The sequence below is a fragment of the Notechis scutatus genome, chromosome 2 (assembly GCF_049901735.1).
Source record: "Notechis scutatus isolate UNSWTSFEM ecotype Mainland chromosome 2, rNotScu1.2, whole genome shotgun sequence".
NCBI classification, from domain to species: domain Eukaryota; kingdom Metazoa; phylum Chordata; class Lepidosauria; order Squamata; family Elapidae; genus Notechis; species Notechis scutatus.
The window spans coordinates 202414527-202439642 of record NC_142010.1 but is presented as its reverse complement, the minus strand read 5'-3'; the positions used below and the strand labels follow the sequence as shown (position 1 = coordinate 202439642).

The 25116-nt window shown below is 38.6% G+C and overlaps 1 protein-coding gene across 1 annotated transcript; it reads right to left on the bottom strand.

Annotated features, from left to right (window-relative positions):
* Positions 1 to 23104: 23104 nt before the first annotated feature.
* On the bottom strand, positions 23105 to 24127 carry FOXB2 (forkhead box B2). Its single transcript, XM_026691510.2, has one exon. The coding sequence runs from the start codon at positions 24125 to 24127 to the stop codon at positions 23105 to 23107; it is 1023 nt and encodes a 340-aa protein (XP_026547295.2).
* Positions 24128 to 25116: the final 989 nt, after the last annotated feature.

Below are 25116 nucleotides of genomic sequence, written 5' to 3'. Positions count from 1 at the left end.
CAATAGGACTGAGGCTTTAGAAACATTATCTGTAACTGTACAATGGCTGATAATTAGAAAATAAGTTTGATGCTTTTACATAGACAAAAAAAGGTCGAAAGCTGGCATACTCCAAAATAAATGCCTGCTTTTATTTGATGTAAGCTGGATAATTTTGAAAGCTAAAGAATAGCAAAAAGAAGTCAGTATGTGCAGTATATTGATTAAAGAAAGACCTTTTGTTTGTGTCAATCCCATTAAATTGTGGAAAGTGCTCAGTAGAATCCCAAAACATCTCATTGTTCTCAGGAGAAACTTACAGTTTGTAGAGGCCAGCAAGGTGCAATTTAAACACCATATGACAAAACAGAGAGGCTCCAGGTTGGCAATGGAACGTGACAAGGGTGTATATCCTAAGAGGTCTGTAAGGGCCGTGCATAAGTGAAAGAAAAGAGAAGAAGATAAGCAACATCAAGGTGAATGGTTTCAGTTACAGTGATGATGAGTGCACCATTGAAAGATTTGAAAGAACAGGTTAGGAACAGATCATCATGGAGAAAATCTGTTTGGTCACAAGGAGATGAAAATGACTTGATGGCACATAATCAAAAGGAGGCAATGGTAAAATACTTCCAAATCAATACAGTCAGGGTCCCAATCACTAGGAGTCAAGCTTGTCTTGAAACATTTTCTTTATAGTTTCCCTCTTGAAAACTATTATGAAAGGGCAAGCCTATCCATAATGCTTTAGTGAGAATATCACAGATTCTCAAAATTTCAAATATGTCCACTAATCCACAAATGCTGGAAACCTCTGCCCTTGGCCATTGTTTGTTCGATACATTCACTGAGTAAGCCACAACTGGTTAGACGCAGCATGCTAACCATACTATAAACCATGCTAACATACTACCTTAAAATCAAATCACATTATGACTTGGCACAGTATCTGAACTCAGCCTGTTTATGTGTTCATAGGAGTCACTGAATGTGAATTTTATGAGAAAATGTTAGAATATCAGTTTATATTCAGACATAATAATTCAAAAGTTGCTGTTTTATTATCAAATATTTGCTTTATGGTCAGCCATAATAGTTATAAAAGCCAACAATGATTCTCCTGAGAAATGTAGGCTGAAATATCAACTTTTAATAAACATAAACCACACTCTCAATGCATTAACCTCCCATTACATAGTGTGAGGGCGGGGGGGAGAAACATGTCTCTGGAAATAAAGATATAATAGCCATCAAGGAAGGTTATAAACAAGAGGTACAATATGTTACACTTTCATTGGATTATTATTTATTTTTGGTTTTAACTGTATAAAGACTCTATCCTCCATTCAATCATGTCTGATTTTCAGAGATTGCCTAGACAAGTTCTTGCAGTTTTCTTGGCATGATTTTTCAGAAGTGGTTTGCCGTTGCTAGGGCTGAAAGAAAATTAATGGCCCAAGGTCACCCAGCCTAAGACAGTACTAGAGCTCATGGTCCCCCATTTCTAGTTTATGATTTATCCACTATTTAACAGGAATTCCAGTTTTGAAAAGTTAAAAAAAAAGCACTCTAATACTGACAATCAAAATTACACAGCTAAGGTTTTGGGTCTTCATCTCTTCAGTAATTCCAATCTAGAACAAACCAATGCAGTCTTGTAATTTAAAAAATTAAATCCAAAAATAGAAGACAGGGCCATGCATTTTATACAGCGTCTACAGTAGTTTGTCTCTGACTTGCAACAATATCTAGAGAACAGTGTAAATCATGGGTGAAAGTAAATCAGGACTCGTAGGAGAGTAGGATTTTAAGTTATCTGGGTCCTTATTCAATGAAGCAGGAATAGGCAGTCTACACCCTGAGTCTACTTTTATTGAGATCACATTCCCTCAGATATTATCTGTCAGCGGTTACACACCAGTGAGGAAATAGCTGAAGGAAACAGTAAGTAATGGATTGTCCTTTGTCTTTTTCTGTTTTTCTTTCATTCAATCCCACCAGGCTTCCGAGAAATAAGCTTCTGTTTGAATGGATGGTTTTCAGGGAGCTCAAAAATTTAAGAACTGCAGGTTGTATTTCTGCAGATTTCTTCATATAATATTCTTATGTGACGGAATAAGAGTGCTAGTTTTTCCTTAGAGAAACCACTGATGTCCCAGTTTATTGATCAATATGTAAACCATTGTCTATGAAGAAATGTTTTAGCCTGGGCATTTACAGTATATGTTACTGCTTTGAGATTGTTTTTAGTGAAAAGTAGGCTGATATTAATATAAATTGAAAAAATAAAAGTGAACATTCAGATAGGGCGTCTGCTTTGAAATTCAGCTGCCAAATATTTTTTTAGAGAGTTAGAGGAGTTGAAAAGTTCAAGGTTATTCTGTATGTTGTATTAAGAATTTCCAGTTGCAGTTAATTGGTTCTCGTGATTTATGAAGTGTAGAAGTGGGAGGAGAGAAGGTGGATTCTGTGTAACGCTCAAAAAAACTTTCACTTGGGAAATTGCTTTTAACATGCCAGATCTGTTTCTAATAAATCAATTGGAGACATAACGTCTCGAAGTGATTGATATCATGGATACTTTCTGGATGCCTTACATAGGTTTTTTTTTTTCAAGATTTAGCACATCATTTTAACCATATCATCTTATACTGAAATATTTAAGATGGTAATCATATTAAATAATAATAAAAAAGATTTTCTACTTTTTCTATACAACATTCCTATTCCCTGTAATATCAAAACAAATTAAGGTGTGTGTATATTTGTGTGTACATGTGTAGGTATGCTACTGTATGTATATATGTACTTATGTGTGTACCATCTGTTATACAAGAAAAGTTATTTTGCCTTTATTATTTATTATTTTGACTGATTAATTTTACCTGAATAACATTTAATTATAACACGGGTAAGATCCAGTTTGATGTTTTTAAGGCATTAAGGTAGAAACCAGGAGACTCTGAGTTCTAGTCTTGGGTTACACAAAGTTTTAATCATAAACCCAGGTGGCAAATCACTTCTCAAACTCTTGGCAAGAAAACTGTAGAGACCAGTCCAGGTAGGAATGAAAACAGATTTGAAGTAACAATGGTAATATAAATGTTTACTTTACTACAAAACAGTGTCTTACAATTTACTCCACTTGATATTTTTTTACATCTTAGTATTTTAATCAATACAGCAAACTATTCCAGTGTTGTGCAACTAAAAGAAATTAGCACAAAACTCTATCTTTGTTGAATTTTGATAACTTTAAAATGTGGAAACGTATATTTTTCTTCAAAGACCTTCCAAACTGGAAAGGTTGCAGTGGCAAAACTTTGTCCAATAAGTGTTATAGGATAGAAGAATTCAGAAAAGAGGAAAAAGAATGACCTCCCATAAACACACTATACTTATAACTTTTGGTCATGTATATTGTCTGATCAGTTGTCACACTAAACTAAACAAATAGCCATACTTTGGGTCAAGGAAAATAACATATGCTGTAAAGTATAATCTCACACTTCCAGCCATGAGTTTGTTAACTATACACAGTATCACTTACCTTGAATTTGAATTCTTTGTCTTGAAAAATCTTTCTAACTGCTGGGTGTAAGACTTTCCTTTAGGATGCAAAACAGAAAAGAACAAAAATGGTTCAAAAGAGAAGTAAACCTATGGTCCTTAAATTACAAATTAAATGAACTTCTTTCTGTTCTGTTCTGAGAGGCTTCAATCTGGTGACTTCAAAAGAAGGATTATGTGAGAAGATAAAAACTTGATTAACGCTCATGTTTGAAGTCCCTAAGCTTCCCCTTTACAAGCAAAAATAGCTCTCCTTAAAGCATAAAAAACCAAATTCCAAGCACAAGCAGGAAGCTACAACTATGCAGTGAAGATTGTAGGAAGAAAATTAGTTTTTCCTTAATATACTCATGGTTGGCTTTTGTACACATGGAATATAATTAACAGGGTGACTTTAAAATAAGAATTTAAAGGGGGAAAATATGAAATATTCATAATTAGGTAAGTAGTAGCTTGTTTGGTTTATTAATTTTTCTAACATATTGGAAAGAAAGGAGTTCACAGAAGCATATCAATGTAAGCAAAGCACACTTCCTTTAAATTTTTTAAAAAGCCGTGTGCTGTGCAAAGTTTTTGTAGATGCTTCAAATGTCACCTCTGGGTGTTTACTTGTATATGTGTATGCGCCCACTCTGCTGGGTTTCTGTGAAAGTACAAGCTTGCACAAATATGAACAAGCAGAGAACTGATTTGCAGCATCTGTGTGTCAAGCGTTTGAATGATAAGGTCTCTTTAAAGCTTAATAGAAAGAGTGCTTTGCTTATACGAAGCATCTTGTAAGATACCAGTTAATACTTTGCATAGCCCCAACAGCAAAAATCTTGTTGATAATGACATTTTCAGATTTTACAGATTTGCAATGCTTGGTTTCCAAAATGAGATTCATAGGCGAATAGAATGGAATGGAATAGAATAGGAGGTTTATTGTCACTTTAAATGTACACTATACATTAAAATGAAATTTCATTGCATTCAGCTCTCAAAAGATAACCATTATGCATATACCCACATACACACACATATGACACAGAGAAACATCACAGTCTAGTTCAAATGTATACATCAAATGTATATATTGTGAAAAAAGTAAGAATCCTGTGAACTTACAAGACAGATGGCAAAGGAACAGAGCTGATACAGAATCTAGTAGTCCTGCTAGAAATACTTCAAAACCTGCTCCAAGAGGGGAGTAACTGAAACAGACTGTGAAGTGGATGTGTGGGGACTCTAACAATGTAAACACATAGTGCTTATAAGCAGTATCCTGAATAACAGGAAATGAGCTTTCTATAATTTTCTCAGCTGCCCTTACCACTCTCTGTATGGACTTTCTGTCTGAGGCACTGCTACCACCAAACCAAACAGTGATGCAGTTTGTTAAAACACTCTCAATCACGTCTCTGTAAAAAGTGGCCAGGACAGAAGGAGAAAGATATGATCTCCACATCCGACATAGGAAATGCAAATGCTGGTTTGCACGCTTCACTAAAGATAACATATGAAGACACAAAGTCAATTTTTTAGTTATCTGCTTCCCCAAATACTTAATATTGTTGACCATCTCCACAGCTGCAACCTTGATACAAAGTGGAATATAACTATGCTGGCTCTTTCTAAAAGCAACAATGATCTCCTTTGTTTTATTAACATTCAAAACCAAGTTATTTTTATTGCACCAGTCCACCAAAGCCTTCACCTCCTCCATATAAGAATCTTCATTGACATCCCAGATAAGGCCTACCACTGCCATGTCAACCACATACTTCACAATATGATTCATAGAAGACTTGGTACAGCAGTCATGGGTCATCAAGGTAAACAGTAACGGATTCAAGACAGCCCTGTGGGGAACCCGTACTTAAGAAGATGGAGTTGGAAACTTTTGTTCCAACTCGCACAAACTGGGGCTTATCAATAAGGAAAACAAGTGTAAAGTACTGCTTTAAACATAAAGCAGTATTAAACCTAATCTGTCCAGTTTGTTCATCAAATGCTAAGGAATGATTGTGTTGAATGCTGAACTAAAATCAACGAACAACATACGCACCAAACTAAGCACACAAGAAAATGTACGATCTATAGAGTGATTCTTTTGATAAGCAAATTGTAATGAGTCAAATGTAGAGGGAAGGCATGAAGCCATATAGTCCTTTACCAATCTCTCAAAACACTACATCATAATGGAAGTGAGTGCAACTGGATGATAATAATTAAAGCATGTAATTATAGATTTTTGGGGGGACTGGTACAATTATCGCAGTCTTAAAAGATGATGGAACCACAACCTGGTGCAATGAAAGATTGAAGATGTCTGTAAGAACAGAGGCCAGATGGTCAACACACTCCTAACACTCGCCAAGGGATATTATCAAGACCCTCAGCCTTTCATGTGTTGATTTTCTGCAAGAACTTCCAAACGGCAGTTGTATCAGGCCAGATCACCTGACTCCAATATTTGATAGCTCTAGTTTAAGAGTCTCACATAGTTGGTAATATACTCTTTATAACTATTAAAAACTATATATAAAATACAGAGGACAGTTTATGATTAAACATTAACAGTGTATCACCGAAACCCAAATGTTGATGACTGGACACAGATAGGATCTTACAGATATATTCTTCCACTGGAACAAATTATACATGGAATTGACTACAGTATCTGTCTGCAACTTTGGAACTTAATAATCAGTATATTGATGCATGGATAAATGTTGCCTTAAATGTATGTATTTTTATTTTTGGAAAACATCTTAGTAAGAAATTCACATTATTACCTCAATGAATATTTCATAAAATCATACACATTCCGAATGAAAAGGTAGGTTTTAGATAGAAAGAGAAAATGCATGACAAATATGTGCTAATTAACCTGTGTTTCAATTTGCAATAGCATAAGATTTATGTTAGTTACTGAAATACTTTACATAGCTACTTGGGTTGATTTTATAGAACAGGGTGTCAAACTGATGGCCCATGGGCCAGATGCATCTGCGCAGGCCATGCCCACCCCAGCTCTGTGAAGGGGAAAAAACAATATGTCACATGATGCCAATGTGATGTGGCAAGTTTGACACCTGTGTTATAGAAAGTTTAATCTTATAGCTATTTGAACTTATACAGTACATGTGTCTGTGTATGCATGCCAAAGCCATTGTCATAAGTTCTGGTGATAAATTTTGTGTCTCCTTTTAATTTTAATTGAGTAAAAATAATGTTAGCTCACTCATGAAAGAAAAGAACTTTATTTCTTTTATTTCCAGGAATTGTTAAATATACATTTTAAAAAATTACTGTTCCTGAAAATTTATTTTGAAGCATTATCAGACGCAGACTTTCTCTCTGTTCTTCTATTCAAAACACAGCATAGCAGAGTTTCAGTTCAGGGCAATAGTATAAAGTAAGTACCTTGGAAGAGTAGAACAGAAGGCCTTTGTTATTTGATGATGTTTTATAAGCACTCATTGAAGGCTTTCTGAAAAACTTTAAAGAGGACCAAGTTTAATTTAACAAACGGTCCTTGACTGTCTTTATAGTATTCACAGATCTGGGTGGTCCCACCAGATTCTTTATTTCTAAAGACTTTAACATTTTGCAGATAACATTGTTAGAAGATGCTTGAAACTCTTCAAGGGAAACTGCATTCACATTTTCCAGGGGTCTGTTATGCTACTTTTATATTTACAAATTTCAGACCTCGAAACCATAAAACATTTTATACCTGATGCCGAAGCAAAGGCAAATAATGTTGTTATGACCAGTATAATGAATCACTGTTTTCTATGATATTCTTTAAAACTGATAGAATTTCTTTTTCATTCTTAGCAGGAAAGATTATAAAGTTTTTAGTGAATCAAAAGGGAGAAATGGTCATTTCTTAAGTTATACTATAAACAAAGGAATTTTGGACAAATTTAACACAGTTTCAGTGCCAGGTGGTAGCTAAAACCGATGAAATATTAATGTAAGTACAAAATAATCATTTAATAATTCAAATCAAGCAAAATGATATTGGGACAATTGCAATAATTCCAAACATTTTGCATATCACTGTGATTGACTATTTGCAATTCCATTTGTTCTGAAATTAAGGAAATCTTAAACATAGCTTTGTATCTGCAGTTAAATCTAAAATTAACAGATATACAAAGCAATGTGTTATTTTCACAAAGATAGTAACATGTTTGCACATTTCATTTTAAATTAGATATTTACATACTTACATTTTTTAAAAAACAAAATACATATTTTATATCAATAAGTATGTATTTTTCCAAATAAACAATTGCAAAATCTTATTTGAAAACAAAAATAATTACAATGAAGATTCATAAATAATTAGATAGATTGAGGTATGGAAAATTATTTAAAATGTACATCAAGGAATTGATTTAGTCCAATTATTTATCATAAATATTAAGATATAAAGATAATCTGAAGCAAAATTATTATATTCAGCTAGGCTAGGGTACACACTTGTGGCTTTGCCAATCATGTGAATTTTCTGGCTGATGTGCAAATTATTTTACAAATATTGCAAACTTTTAGAACCATACAGCAGTCAAATCTGTCAGTAGCTGACATGGATTTTATCAGCCAGGAAGGGAAGAATGTGGATGCAACCTGGAATTGCTGTAACATGAAAATCACCTTGACATTCATCCATACCTCTTCAAATGGTTTACCACCCATCTGAACCAGATTTTAAATCTCTAGACTATTCAGACTACTGGATATCAACTCTTCATTTAGGATTGGGTTAAATTTCATCCTAATCCATGCCAAAAGTGCTCTGAATTCCAGTTTAGAGGTTTCACATCTGAAATTAGTTAATAGAAACAAAGACTACATTCAGGCATTGAGCTATGTGATAGCTGTATTTACTCAAAACAATAAATCGAAATGAAACAAGCTATGCTGGGACTTAGTGCAAAGCATAAAAAAGCAGGACTCAGTAAATGCAGCATTTTGATTAAAACCTCTGGATAACCTCTCCCACTGATTTAATGTGTATGTTGAAAACCTGGGAATAAAAAAATGATTTAAAGGTCAAGGGTGGACAAAGTTTTCTTTTCTGAGAGTAAAAGTAATGAGTATTAGTTTCAATATTACACATTTATTCATATTTAGATGAACACAGCATGTATATGTACCCCTTCATCTTCCCACTCTTTTATTTCTTCCAAATGAACCCCTTAAACATATAGAATTGGGATGTTTTGGGTCTTTAAGTCAGTTTTTACATATGGCAATTGCCTAGACAAGTTCCTGCAGGTCTTTTTGGCAACATTTTTGGAAGTGGTTTGTCATGGCCTTCTTCCTAGGACTGAGAGCGTAGGACCAGCCCAGAGATATCCAGTTGATTTAATGCCTAAGGCAGGACTAGAAAATACAGACTCCAAGTACCCAAAATTTCATATATTTTTAATTAATCATATTTATAAATTACAGAACCTTAAGGACTGTCAGCAGTTTAAAAGGCAAAATACACAAAACATAACATACAATAAATCCTAAGTATAAAATAAAGATTAGCAAACTAATGAAAGCAATTAAAATAAAACTAACCAAAGCAAACCAAACAAAAAACAAATCAAGATGGAAGTTGTGCGAGCACCATCACTTGAGACCTTCAAGAAGAGATAGGACTGCCATTTGTCAGAAATGGTGTAGGGTCTCCCTCTTGGGTGGGGGGTTGGACTAGATGACCCATAAGGTCTCTTCCAACTCTGATTATCTGTTATCTGTAATCAAGATCCATATTCTCTCTTGAAGAGGTCTCTTTTCAGAAACTGCCTGGCTGGAAGCCAACCAAATGCCATTGGGAGACCATTCCAAAGTACTGTCACAGAAAAGCAGCACCAACTCAACTTCAGCTCCGCTTGGCTCCCTAAAGTGGTACACTGCTAGTTGTTTCTCCTAGATAGATTGAACTCACCAGGGAATTTCAAAGGGAAAATGCAGTCTTCCAGTACCAAGCCAAATAGGGCTTTATAAGTTAACACCAGCCTTTTAAACTCCATTCCCAATGAATGCAAGGCCTGATTGTATGTGGTCAACCACATGCTAAGCAAATTGCAGCTTCAAAGGCAGCCCAATGCAGAATATATGTGGGTGATGACAAGAGTATAAGTAGGGCACAACTGGCACAGCAGCAAAGTTAAGGAAAGTACCCTGCCCTGGGCACAATCTCTACCTGCTCTCTCCTAAGACCATGTGTCGGGTTGGAGACCTGCTACTTCAAGGGTAGTGCCATTCATTCCATCAGGAGACACCCCCAGAACAGATAGATTACTCCAATGAACAAGCAATCATTCCCTCTTATTGGGATTCAGTTTAAGCCTGCTCTTTCTTATTGCCTTAGTCCAGATAAGAAGCACAATAACAAATACTAATTCTCTTTTTACTGTAAGGTTACATTAATAAAACTTGCAAGTCTGAAAGTACCCATCTCATCCCTCACTTTTACTCTGTCCCAAATTAGGGAGCATTTTTTCCCCCAAGATGCTTTCATGAGCTGCATCCCTAAGTATAGCTGGGAAGGTAAGCCTGATGGATTGAAAACATGTGAAGTATTATAATTTTAGCCAATGAGAGGTTGGGAAAATGGTTTGTCAGAAAGATATAGACATTTTTTTGGGGGGGGGAATCAAAGAGTTTTGCTAGATAACATTAAATTAGATTTACTGAAATAGTTGTAAGTGTGCTATGCAAAGGCCATATCATATACATATACTGCCTACATTCGCTCTGAGATTTTTGTTTTCTTTTTATCTATACTTGTGAAACTGCTTCACGCTGAGCTTCTTTGCTGATAGGCTTTGTGTACTTTGTTTTATAATTTGCTGTTGATCTAAATAAACTATCTAATTTCAGTAATGGAGTTCATCACTCTTTGGGGAGGTTTTAAATGTTTGATTTGGATCCAACTTCATGGGATTTATAATGGGGGGTGGGAGTGAAAAGGAGATTATTCCCTGGGAGAATAATAGAGATTGGTTTTGTTTTGTTTTCTTTTTATTCTAGGAGAAACAGAAACGGACTGGCTGTCACAGTATGTCATTCATTTTCACGACTAAAATGATTCATCTCCAAAACTCAGAAGGGAATGGACTTAAATATTCAGAATAAAGAATTATCCAAAGTTAAATTACTAGATTTCCATTCTATCATCTATTCTTCCTTCAAAATGGCATATTTGATGCTAGATGTCCAAAAGAGTAATTTTGTGAAGGATATGTGTGACTGTTTTCAAAAAGAGAGATAGACAAGCTATCAGAGATTTGGGGAAACAATACGTTTTTTTAATCTAAAACCAATCTTACATCATAGATAAATGAGCATGAAGTGAGGAAGTAGTGAAAAATTATTTTTCAACAAGGTTTTTAACCAGAGACAGAGGATTATACATTTCATTGTTATTTTGAGGCAGATTTATAGGATTGCCACCTCCTAAAGTTTATATCCAAATCTGGGCTAGAACTTTTCTGGTATATCTAACTTCACATATTCAGCTTGTATATGTTTGTATCAAGATTCTGAAGCTGAAAAATGTCATACAAACCAACCAGACAGTATTACACACTATTAAAATCATGGAGGTCAAATGTAAATAAATGGAGTGACAGTAGTCTAGTCAGAGATGTCAACTACTCCCAATGGCCCAATAGAAAGAAGAAAAGGAAAACCAAATGTCAGAGAATAAAAAAGCAAAGTCTTTATGATTGTGAAGAAACTGAATGCATTTCACAGGAATTCTTCAAGGACACAAGAATATAATTTTTGCAATGACAACTGAAGGCGTGTTGTAGATTAATAGTCTTCCATAGTTGCTTGCACTGCCACTGGTTGTACAGAAATATGTCATTTTTCACAGAAACATTTTTTGCCATTTAACTATCAACTCTGGGACTTCTTCCTGTCTTCTAGAAGAAGGAAGTAGAAATGCATGCACTCAATCATTAGGATCATTTTTTTGAAAAAATCATTAGAATCATTTTTATCCCTGCCTCCAAAATCAAAACCTACAATCAGTAAATTACCAGAATAGTAAACTACTCAGAATGAAGTAGACCTATTTTTAGAGGGGAAAATAATCCTAACAACTGCTAGAGGACAGCAAAGAGATGCACAAGTGTCTTTGCTGTGGCCATGTGGATTTTTGCAGTCGAGAACTGGTAGCTTTAATAAAACCATCCTTCTGTGACTGGGTAGGGAAGAATGATACAAATGTCACCTCTTCTTTCTCTGCATAAAAATATTAGACTTTTACATGTCAATACCACAGCATATATAAACTAATTCTATCCCATACTTGCTTCAATTGTAAAATCTATAAACCAGATTCTGTGAATAAGCCCCAGTAGATGACGTTTAATTCTGAGTAGATACTGATAGCATATTTTAAATCAATTCTACATAAAACTGAATGCATAGTAAAATTCTCACTCTTCTTACATATCAACCCCAAACTTTAAAAAAACATGCAGAACCTAATGTTCTGTACAGATGCTGTGCTGTCCAGACAGTTTAGAGTTAATGGGATTTGGGATAGTTAGTTAGGAATTGAGAGCTGTCCCCTTAAGGGAATGCATCATGGTAAATGTAGTTAAGGTATCCTGGGAAATGTAGTTCATGTCATGTGGCCACATCTGTAACCCTGATTGGTCACTGAATTGACCTTTGGTGGGTTGGGGGAGGTTTCTTCACTCTTGCCTGAACACAGCCTCATGGTAGCATCTCTACCCCCTGCTTCTACGATATGGGATGAAAGAGATAACCATCTTTTTACTATTCTGTCTTGTACAAAGCAGATAGATAAATTCCACAAAGCATCCATACAAAGTCTTTTTTATTGGTTCATGAGGCATCCTCAATAACTCACAGTTATGATGAGATTCTTCTTAATGTCCAATCCTTTGCATATCTGTCTTTATAGGTAAAAAGTTTTAAAAAAATTGATACAAAAAGAAAAGACTTTTCTCTGTTTCTGCTGAGAAGAGACAGAAGACTCTATATTAATTTCAAGGATAATATTTATCCTGTCTATGATAAACAAATACTTCAACTGTCTTTGCCAAGTTAAATCCCAAGGGTCTACAATACGAAGAAGACTGACTAAACTGTTTTGAAACCAAGGCAGAAAAAAATGATCAAGTCATTCCTTGTATTTCTGCAGTAAAATTGATTAGTAATATATTTAGTAAATTGCACATCCCAAATCTGCTTGAATTTATTCTGGCCCATTCTAAGGATTGCTCAATTCTGCCACAAAGGCAAAGCTATTGCCTGAAAAAAGATGGGAAAGTCCCTTTTTGGATTATGCTCTTCTGTCAGGAAAAAAACCCGTATCTTGAAACATTTGAGTGGCTCAAGTTTCTGTATTGTTGAGAAATAAGAAAAATACAAGTAGAAAGAGGGAAACTTGGAAAAAGGGTACATTTGGATCAGTGGAATGAAAAAGTAGAAGAAAATCCCATCTGATAAAAGCATTGTAACTTCAGAAGCAAAGCATGAATCCTTCTTTATAAAGAAGGGGATGAAGAGGATTCATAAGTTAAGCATTCATGTGAGAGAAAGGTAAGTGACATTTATTCCCCATTAAACAAAATATTAACTGTACCCAGGGAGGAAATTCCTCGCAAATATTATTCTCTGGAGACGGAATCTAGCAAAACCTTAAAGCTATAGTAGCAATGTAAACCAATTGAATCTGTACTTAGAATTAGGGAGTGAGTTTTAAACAAGATATTTTAAAGAACACCCATAAATCCACAGACCCATCCAGTTTTAAAATCACCTTGGAAATTAAATAGTGTAAGTTTGACTTCTAAACACATTAACTTTTACATTGGTACCTAACTACTGTAGTATGGATCCTAGTTTCAGTCTACAAAACCCCTAAGCTTGGGGACTTCCGGTTTGAGCTTCTTCAGCGACAGACCGAAACCTCGTCTCTGCGAGGCTTCGATCCGTGCTCACCGCTGGAGCGCCCCGAGCCGGCTGGTTTCAGGGCTAAGCCACCCCGTAGAGGTGGTGAAGAGGGGGGAGACTGCCAGCAGGGTTGAGGAGAGCCGCATCTCTCCTCCCCAGCTGGCCATTACTCCCTTTCCTGAAGGCGGTTGCAGCGGTGATCAGAAATGGCCACCACAAAGAAGAACTCCACCGGAAAAGAATGTGCAGGAGGAAGATAAGAAGAAAAAGTTTTGGTTGACCAGGTCAAACAGCAAAAGCAACAAATAAGGTACCCTGGAATTGAAACTATTAAAAAACAATAACATTGTTCCCTAAGAAGATTTTTAAGCTGCGAAGGAGAGAGAAAAGGGAAAAGATTTGGTTTTCTCATTTTCCTATACTGACAGCTAAGAGACTTAAGCAAGAAATTGGAAAAAAATCGACTTTGACATCAATAGGCATTTCATGCTGAAAATAAAAAGTCAAAGGGATAATAAAGATTTCTGAATAATTAAAAGCTTTTGAAAACAGGAAAGGAGAGAAAAAGAATAAAAGGGTAGGATCTGGAAGGGAGGAGACTGCCTGGAATTTAAAAAAAGAACTTACAGCAAAATCTCAACAAGACTTCCAAAAGATACATTCTAACTGAAATATCACAACAAAAACCCCAGGAAGAGAAAGTCGAAAAAGAAATAAGAAGATATAACTCGGGACTATCTGGATTACTTGATGATTTCTGGATTCTTGGTTATTGTTTTGAATGACTAAAATCAATCAGGTGGTTGTTTAAAACTTTTTAAAATGGCTCCACTTTTAGAAGAACTGAAAATGGAACTTAAAAGTACAAAGAAGATGCACAAGAAGGGAGAGGTTCTTTTGGCTTCGTATTTCAGTTTTTAGAAATGGAGATTTGGAATTATGAGAAACAACAAGAAATGCCTGCAGAACAAGAAGATTGCGACAAAGAAGAAGCCATCTTTAATGTACAAGTAATCTTAGATGGCGGGGGGAAAGGAAAGGGGGGAAAGAGAATGGAAAGTTTAAGATTGGGAAAAACAACTCCCTCCCAAAAATAGAGTGAAAAATAAGTATAAAATCAGAAAGCAACAGAAGAGGGAAATGCAGAAGAGAGAATTAGAACTAGAGAGACTAGGGGGTAAAAAGGGGAGGGAGAAGATGAGAGGGAAGAAAGAAAGGAAAAGAAGTTATAAAGGACAGAAGCAAAATATAGAGAAACCGGGCCTATTTAGAGGTAATGGGTGAAAACTTAATGGAAAAAGGGATTCTGCAAAGGTACATAAGATAGTATGGTTATATTAGAAGCAGAAATAATTTTAGAAAATATGAAACAATGTATGATTAAAATGTCTGATAAAATAGCTATCGTAATTCAGTGGAATGATTGTCAATAAATAAATATAACAAAAGATATATCTAATGATTTATAAAACATATGTGAAGAGAAATAAGGGAAAAATTAATTATGGAGATTATATGTGTTTTTAAGAAAGTATGATATTTAATTGAAAAGAAGTGTTAAAGATGTTAAGATTTTAATGATTATTAATGATAGAACTGAACTGGAATGGAATGAGGGTTTATAATTACATATATTTACAATCTTTCTTTCTTTTTTTCTAAGAATATAGTGTGTATTATAAGAATGTACCAAGCAGAATTCAATTGGAAGTTATGTATTATGTATTATATTGAAGGTCATAAACTTAAGGTATATATTGAAGTTTAAATAAGAGTTGAATGGATGTAATTAAAAGATATAAAGGTGTCATACTCCAATTTGTAACTACAGGAGAAAATTTGTTTAATGAGAAAAGATAATATGAAATTGAAACAGAACAGACAAAAATATAAATATAATGATTTGAATTGAGATGAGATAAAATAAAATTGAGAAAATTAAAAGAGGGGAAAAACTATATAGAAAATGTAAAATAGTATAAGATATGGAATAGAATACAAAAAGGAGCATGAAATTGAGTTTTGTGTCTATATAAAGAAATTCAACCCGGGACCATGCTATTTTCAAAAAAGATGTTTTACTTGTGTTTTGTGTGTGAAAAAGCCAGATAAAACTTTATTTAAAAAAAAGAAACCCTAAGCTTTAGTTTTGCAAAATCCAGTTGGCAATACAGATAGTTCTCATTGACTTATGACCACAATTGAGCCCAAAATATATGTTGCTGACTGGGAAATTTGTTAAGTGAATTTTCCCCATTTTATGATTTTTCTTGTTGCATTTATTACGTGAATCACTTCAGTTGTTCTAAATTAGTAACACAGTTGTTAAGTAAATCTGGCTTCCCCATTGACTTTGTTTGCCGGGTCACCTAAGGTGATCACATGACCCCGGGACACTGCGGCCGTCATAAATAGAACCAGTTGCCAAGCATCCAAATGTATCCGTGGGGATGCTGCAATAGACATAAGTGTGAAAAATAGTCATAAGTCACTTTTTTCAGTGCCGTTGTATCTTCAAATGGTCCCTAAATGAACTGTTGTAAGTCGAGGACTACCTGTATCCAGTTTGACAGCAGGCCATGGAAGTCAGATTCTTTACTCAGCTTTCTTTTTGATACATTAAGAAATGTGATTGTCCATCTAAACCACGGGTGTCAAACTCGCCGTGTCAAGTTGCCATGACATGACAATTTGTCACATTTTCCTCATCCGCTGAGCTGGGGTGGGTGTGGCCTGTGCTTGATGCATGTGGTCCGTGGGCCGCCAGTTTGACACCCCTGATCTAAACCAGGGGTCTCCAACCTTGGCCACTTTAAGACTGGTGGACTTCAACACCCAGAATTCCTCAGCCAGCTGGCTGAGGAATTCTGGGTGTTGAAGTCCACCAGTCTTAAAGTGGCCAAGGTTGGAGACCCCTGATCTAAACAGTGCTATTTCCCCCCTTTTTTAGCTTACATTATCTTTTGCTATTGTAATTAAAACTTTTCACAATACGATTTTTAAAACATGAAGAGTGCTAATAAATATATGCAGTCAGACTGCTAACAGGAAGGAGAAGGCTAGCCAGTGTATTGTCCTGCAGGTCATACTGAAAGGATTCAGTTGTTGGAGACGGAATAGTTAACCTAAGAACATATTTATGAGGGAAGTGATCTCCTGGTAGTGCCCTAGATGAACATGTGATCTGGATGTAATAAGCACACTCAGTGCCAAGGCATACTCACAAACAATACTCTCTTTCAGGCTCTCTTTCAGGCTACAGGGAATGGTTCACAACCTTTTGACTGGCCACATTGAGTGATGAGGAATTCTCTTGGCCACATATAAAATATATAACATATTTCATAATATAACATAAACTTCCTTTTAACATATTTTTTTCATTATTTTGTGGGGCCTCATTACCAATTGTACAGGGCTGCAAGTGGCCAATAGGCCGTGAGTTGGAGACGCCTGCTATAGAGCCACACTGAAGTTGCCAGAATGAAGCTGCTGGTAGGAACACCACAAAAGCATGCTTGTATTTTCAACTTCTGTTCTCTCTGGCACATGAAGAAGTGGTTTGCTCTGAAGATATGGCAAGAAAATGAACATAGTTTCTCAACCATGGCAACATTAAGATATGTGGACTTCAACTCCCAGAATTCCCCAGCCTGGCTCCTATGGCTGGGGAATTATGAGAAATGAAGTCTGCACATCTTAAAGTTGCCAATTAAATTAAACAGTATTTAGTGAAATATATATTTCAGTACAAATTTCATCCATTGAATTCTATTCGGCTCACCAAAACTTGAAAATAAGAGAGAAGAATTGTCCATTCTGAGGCCAGGCAATTACAACCCCCGCCCCGCCCCCCCAGGCAGTTCCCGCTTTTTTCCTCTGTGGAAAACGGCACAGCACAAGTGTTTTCTCTAGAAGTCAAACTGAGGCCTTCGCTTGGAAGGTGGAAGCTTCTACCGCTCTAATCTTTTTTCGCGCATGCGCTAGCTGTACATGTTCCTTTGGTGCTAAAAGACTTCCCTGCACACTGCTGGGAATACAACCGCGTAACGTCGGAACTTGGATTATTTTTTTTTTTTTTTGTCCTCGTGAAACTATCACTAAACTTTCCCTACTGGGATGCCTCGGCAGGTATAAATAGGCGAGTCAACGTCACTTATGGCTACATGAGTGTTCCCCTCCCCCACGTTTTTACCTCTCTCTCCACCATTAGCCAACCTGGCGGGGCAGAAAGTTCCTCTCAGTTCCCAATGCAAACGGGGTCCCCCTTGCCTCCTCTGCCCGCTGCCTGACCTGCCGCTGGAAACCGGCGAGGCAATTTCCCGAGGGCCAAACAGCTCCGCTAATCGGGTTGGCATCAGGCAGCGGCCGTTTCGGGTTTCAGGAGTTGGCCCTGTGTGTGCACAGTACAAATTAGAGGCTCTCCAAACATTGGCTGCTGCCAGGGAGGCTGGCAGCCAAGCGGTGCCCCGGGATTCCCGCAATTGGCAGCGGATCCGCTCCTTCCCGGCCGGGCCTGGGCGAGGACCCGTCTCCCCAACTGTGACCTAAATAGGCCGTTCTCAAGCCAGATCGCCCCCCTCCACCTGCCCTTCCCAGAGCCGGGAGGGGAATTGTTCGCGCCTGGAGCCGCGAGGCTGCCAAACACAAGGGCTCCCCCCACCTTCCTCTGGGCGACTCCCTGGGCGCTGCCGCCGGAGGTTGCCAAGCAGGCAGCAGGTTTCTGGTGGTGCCGCTGTGGCTGCAGCCGAGTCGGATGGCGCATCCCAGCCGCCAGCCCAACTGTCAGAGCTCGGCTCCCCTCTGGCCTTCCGAGACACCAGGGATTCCCGAGGGACAGCGGGGCCTCCGCTCGGCGGGATCGGGGCGCCCTGGCGCTGTAGGAGGACCTTTCATTTGTCAAGGAGAGATCCTCCCGTTTTTCTCTCTGGTAACTCCCAAATCTGTCCCCCGGCGGGGTCAACGATTATGAACTGGGCGCAGCAAAAAGCACCTGCAGCGCCTGCCAAATACGTGGGATTTGGGCTCCCAACCACAAGCTCTCAGTCCTGAGAAAATTCTATTTGAGGGACAGATGGAGGGAGGTTAATGCCCACCAGAAAGCTTCAACTTTAGAGTATGATTGCATCGTAAACAGTAATTATCAGATCTTACCAGATTCCTCCCCCATAAAAAAAAACTAAAAGAAATTTGTGTTTAATATACTTTAATGTCCTATAATGGGCTTTAATGTCCTGCATCATCAATATGTTGTTCGAGTATTTTGTTTGCTCTGTAAACTGAAATACTTGCCCACATAAACGCTGAATCCTTTGTAATAAATACACAAATCGGGTTCATTTGGTAATTCGTCGCCCCTTTTTCAACTAATAGTCGTTCCAAGATAAAGTCATTGAATCACTTCCCCAGTAAATACGGTGTGACTCCCTTCCCATATCCTTGTTTAATTTTCAGCGACAGTCCCAATTTACAATATACGGAAATCGTTAAAATACCAGTTTACAACAGCAGATCTCAAAATCAGAAACCGCAACTATCTCTGGCATGTTAGTAGAAAGAGAATTCCACTTCAAGAGTAGACAGTCCCTGTCTAGCTGAAATTCAACCGACTCATTCCACCGGGGATTTACAGCCGTTTTCACGAACGCCTTTTCTGAGTCAATCAGGCTATTTTGATCCAATTTACTCTTCAGTTTTTAAGGTGTCCCGACCCAATATTCAACGCCAGGATTGTCTCTTTGGGGTAGGGCTGGTGGAAGACTTCAAGGTGGGCTAAAGGAAAGCTGAACTTCCTGTTGTCTCCTCTCCATCAATCAGGTTCCCCTTCCAGCGGAGTCCCGGTGCCTTTTACCCGGGGAGACCAGGCGGTCGTGAAGCTCACTCTTCCGACCCACTTTTTCTACGTTCCCAAGCCCCGTTCCCAAGCTGTCTCAGGTCAATTGTTCTTTTCCCCCCTAATGAACAAATCCGTTTCAAGACTATCTTACCGCTTGCCTCTCCTTCCGTATGAAATGAAACGGCTCCAAGTCATTCATTTGTTGAACCGAGAGTCACCCCATGTTTCGCATTTTGTTTTTCAGAGTAGAAAAAGTGGTGGCTCGATTTTGTAATTCTTTTAACAAGGTGGGCGGTGTGACTGCCCTACCTATTTGTAAGTTTTTTTGAGTGAAATCAAGGAGAAACTATAATGTCCTATAATTTCTTTAAAATTATAGGACAAAATACGGGTCTTCAGCTCTTCTAACAAAACTAAAGAGCATTTATACATAGGGTGAGATTAAAGCTACTCCGTTCATCTGGAATAAGAACTGAAGCCTGCCTAATATATGAGCCTTTTGCAGGGATTCCTGTCACACACCACAAATGATTAATTGCGTTTATGTAACTGCTGTTTCACCCATATATATGATATAGTCTTCCAATGTTTTGACAGGTACATTGATTATCACTAAGATTTTAATACGAGTTATCCTATATATCTTATTATGTAAAATATTGATACAATTATGTCATTAAAACTCTTCTTTAATTCCAGAACACAAACTTCTAAGGGTATTGGTTCCTTAATTATTTTCTTTCTGTAGTGGTTCTTATTTTGTTAAGCAAATATTAAATTTCCTTAAAAACAAATTAAAAATTACTACTTTTTTAAAAAAATCACTTCAGTACTGAAGACACATCAATAGTCCAACTTGTAACTTTGTCTTCAGATTCTGTTCCAAATAATTTGTAAGAACCAACCTTATATTATGTGTGCTCAAATTTTCTGAGGGAGAGAAACTTCCTGAAAAAGTAAATATGAAAGACATTTAAAAACCAAGGAAATATTCAAAGCATCTCAAAATGTCCTAAACTTAATAACTGGAATTGTGGTGAAATGTTAATTTTAGCTCCAAATTACACTGAATTTAAAATTGGATGTAGTGGTATTATTCTAGTTTTTAAAGAAGTTCCGGTGGATGTAGGGACTAATATATCATTTTGGTCTGATCCTTAATTATAATTAATTGCATGAGAAATATAATTCAGGTTTTAAATTGCTTAAAAAAAACACCCAGGTTGTAATTTAGGTATAAAAATGTCTGCCACAGCACAATTTATTTCCATACAAGGTTCATCAGGATGATTGCTGTTGATTAGTGACTGAAAAATAAATGAGGCAAAATATATATATTACCCAGCATCTAATGAGATGATCATCTCATATCTGGGCAGGATACATGCAGAACAATAGCTTTAAGTTTTCAGTTAGAGATTTATTAATGTTTTATGGATATAAAAGGCTAGCTAGACCAAAAAAAGCAAAAGTCCCAGAACTATGCTTCAGTCTGCTGGGAAGACCCCTACAATGTAGAAAGCATGCTATTTATTCTGTACAGCCAAAGAAACAAACTATGAGCATATTTTTTAAGGGCTCGCTTTATCCTTTTAGTGGAGCCTCTTTTGATCTGCCTTTTCTTGCATAAACAAAAATACAAAAGCTGATGCAATTTAATCTTAAGAAAATTGAGAAACTCTGGTGCTAGCTGACACTTCAGCACGAAGCATATTATGGCTTCAATGGGATTTCCTTGTAGACGCATATAATGAGTTCACAGAAAAACTAGAGGATGGTGAAGATTTTCTTTCAGAACTATACATTTGCACAAACCAATGCATTTTTAAGTAGGATTTCAGAGGATTTTGTTCTAACCAACACAAATTAACCTCTGACATTTAGTCAAAGGGTTAACATATTGTTCCTCAATTCAAGAGAACATCTCTAGCCTCCAGAAACACTCTAATGTGGCATAGTAAAGATTATCAATGCACAAAGTTGCATCCCAGCATACATATACATAATAAATCATAAGAATTAGAACAGGAAGCCAAGAGATCACTTTTAATGAAAACAACCATGTACAATAAAGCTCCAACTACATCAATTCACAAACCAGCTGAGATTCAAATTCCAACCAAAAGCAAAGCTCAAAAGCTGATTCCTGGAAACAGAACATTCTCTTGTTCCATTGAAACTTCTTTGTGTAAAGTGCTTATCTGGTAGGTAAGTATGTAAGTAAGTGGGAAAAGGAGAAATCAAAGCACACACACATAAAGCAGAATAGTACTTTTGAAGACAATAAAAATGCTGTGATAAGCATTATTCACAAGAAGAATTTTTTTGTTAAAAAACAAACAAACAGAAAAATACAAGTTTTGTACATGTATAACATTGATGTGTTGATAGGCTGAAACTTATTTCCCAGTAAGGGTCAAAGGGGCAAAAAGTTTACACCTCAGCTTCAGGAACTTATGCTTTACTGCACGCTTTAGTGTACATTCTGGTGACAATGTTTTCAATCTGACATGGAATACAAAGCAAATTTAAACCCCAATTTCTTTTTTAATTTCCACTTATTTGTCTGTTTTAATTTTTAAAACACCCCACTCCCTTTTTTTTTTTTTTTTTTTGCTTCCTCTGCCATTGATACAACAGGTTTGGCCAATTGTTTCTTCTTCATTCACAAAATGAAGAAAAATCAAATTGCATAGAAACTGAGAGTTAACTGAGCCTCTAAATAATCATATACACCTTAGTTGTAATATTCCTAATCCATAGGATGTCATTTTAAATACTTTTTAGGCCTTGGGAAATTCATGTTTCTCTAATATTAAACATTAACAACATTACAATAACAAAAATATAACAAGAACAAATTTTAATCAAATCGTTAATCTTAATATCATGACATTCTGTTGAAATCATGACATTCTGTTGTTGCTTTCTTTAGCTTCCTTTTAAAAGATATCTACTTTACTTCATCCCTGTTTGACACTGTCACTTTGATCTAAACTTAACTTAGTTTGAAATAAGAAGGATTGAATAAGTTAATGAAGAATTCTGTGTGATTAAAAAGCTTGCATACCCTTAAACTTGTAAGAACATGGGGGGATCTTTATTTTACAGAACAAGTGGCAAACCCCAATCAATGGCAACATTTTCTTTGATTTTTATAGCTCATAACCTAGTGCTAAAATGCTTCATTTGAGATATGTATATGTATATATATTTACAAATTCACTCCAAGTATACCTCATTTTTGTACTTGCTAACATGAAAACAAGTCTCACTGAAATAACTAGGATGACCCAGTAATGGTGGAATTCTGATAGGCATTCATGTAATCTTGTTTCTTTCTTATTGCAACATTGGTTAAAGGTAACTTATTTCCAAGAAATTCAGGGAGGCAAAATTTACCACAATTATGTATAAAGTTTCTTTTGGGACTGGAGCTTGAGGCTTGAGTGTGTGTGTGTGTATCTGTGTGTGTGCACACATGCATGCTTGTGTCATTACATAGCAATTCATGTGTTAACTGAATACAGCTTTAAGTATTTCACAAAATTAACAGGATTACTTCTGAGTTTATGATGACTAACATCGAACACAGAAATTCTTACCTGGACCTGGCTCTGAACACTTTGATTTTACAACAGACAAAATACATGATAATCGTAATTATAATAATACAAAATGTTCTTTCCAAAGACACTCAGCAGGCCCAGACCAATCTTTGCCCTGGGCTTATATCTTAGAGGATAGTAGGATTGTGTCAAGAGCCATACTTCTCCATCTTCCATTCTATGAATGTACCAAGGCAGAATGTAGGGAGATTTTGCCATTGGAGGGATTTGGCGGAATCTGTTCAAGAAGGGAAGAGGAGGCACTGGGAGACGTTGTCTGACAGAGCTGCTGTGTGACAGGATTGACTGTCAGGGCAGAGATGGCAGTGGATGGTGCAATGGACGGGGTGGGCTTGATTGGCACAGGGATGGCAGGCAGTGTCTGTGTCGATGGGTGACAGATGGTCTTGACCGGCATCCCGAAAGGTCCGTATTCTCCTGGCGAAAGGGGAATGCCACCTGCGGGCTCAATCATGCCCACGTGGGGCCACACCGAGCTGACCATGGTGCTGATCTGTTGACCGGCCATTGGGTAGCCCAGGTGGTGCATTACGGAAGCCAGGGGCAACCCACCGCCCTGAATCACTCCTTTGTAGTCTCGGCCAATGAGGTTCTCGATGGCGAAGGGATGCTTGAAGCCAGGAGCCGGGCTGTAAGGCTGGAACTGAGGCAGCCTTCCTACGGCCGCCGCCGCCGCCGCCGCCACGGCCGCCGCTGAGTCTGGATGTCCTTTGGTTGCCGCTGGAGGCTGCAGGGGAGGAGGCGGCGGCGGCGGCGGGTGATGAGGGTGGAAATAGTGGCTCAGGTGGGGGTGCAGCATCCCCCCTGCTTTGCCTGCCGCTGCTGGCATGTGGGGCTCCGGCCGCGGCACCTTGAAGCGCTTTCTGCGCCTGAGGAAGCTGCCGTTCTCGAACATGTCCCCGCAGTCCGGGTGCAGCGCCCAGAAACTGCCTTTGCCGGGCTGGTCGGGCCGCCTCGGGATCTTAATGAAGCAGTCGTTGAAGGAGAGGTTGTGGCGCAGCGAGTTTTGCCAGCGCTGCGTGTGCTCGCGGTAGTAAGGGAAGCGCTCCATGATGAACTTGTAGATGTCGCTCAGGGGGAGCATCTTCTCGCTCGAGTGCTGGATGGCCATGGCGGTCAGCGAGATGTAAGAATAAGGAGGCTTCTGATCACTGTACGAGCTCTTGCCCGGCCGAGGCATGGCACATTCCTACCCTCCCTCCGGCTGCCCCCGCCCAGAAGGACCGCGCCCTAGGACCAGAAAGGGCCCTTCACCACATCAGGAGAGGGGCAGGAGGATCTGTCGCCGCTTCTCAAGGAGAACTGCTGGCTCTTCGGCACATTCAGCCGGCATTTCCCAGTCGGCGGACCCTTCGCAACTTCTCCTCCTGCCCAGTCCGCGTGCGCAACACTGGTGGCGCTCTCGCCGTCCGCTTGCCCCTCACGTCGGTTTTCCCGCCAAGCCCGGCGGCCGGCGCTCCTCTTCCCCTGAGCTCGAAACTCAGCCGCTTAATTCCGAAGGCGCCTCCCGCCAAAGGCAAGAAAAGGCCTTTCCTGAACTCCCTTTGCCCCGCTTCGGAGTCAAGCCCTCGCCAAGCGCTTCAGCCCAGAAGCGCCAGAGTCCAGCCGCTCCGTTCCCTCCATCTTCGCCTCGATTCTGAGAGAGCAGAAGTTCCCGACGAACCTCTATGCCCGTCAAGCTGTCCTTCAGCCTTTCCCCAGTTTCCCTGCCCTCACACCCGTCCCTTCTCTCCGCGAGGAGCCGCACCCAGCGCCATTCCCCGAGGAAGCCGCTTCCGAGTTTCTGGGCTGTTTTCGCGGCGGCCCAAAGCGACGACCTCAGACTTGGGGCTCCGCTTCGAGATTCCCGGGGAGGGCAAGAAAGAGGCCCCGCGTCTTCCCTCTCGCCTGCTTGAAGTGGAAAAGCAGCAACGACCCAACCGGTTCCTTTGAAAAAGAGGCGGACGGAGCCGGCGGAAACCAAAGCAGGCGGTGGCCGTTGCCCTTGGGCTGAAAAGCGCGGGAGCGGCCGGCGGGTTGGCTTTGGTGAGGCGGCGCGGCGGCTGGGCTTGTGGCGTGGCGGAGCTCCCCAGCTCGGTTTTGTGCCGGTGCTGGCTCCGAGTCCGAGAGCCCCCCGCCTCACTCCGCTTCCCTCGCGTCACATGACTGAGCTCGGGGAAGAGACGGAGC

Bases quoted from the DNA above. Each gene is read 5' to 3' on its own strand.
- FOXB2 (XM_026691510.2), bottom strand. From the start codon at position 24,127: ATGCCTCGGCCGGGCAAGAGCTCGTACAGTGATCAGAAGCCTCCTTAT.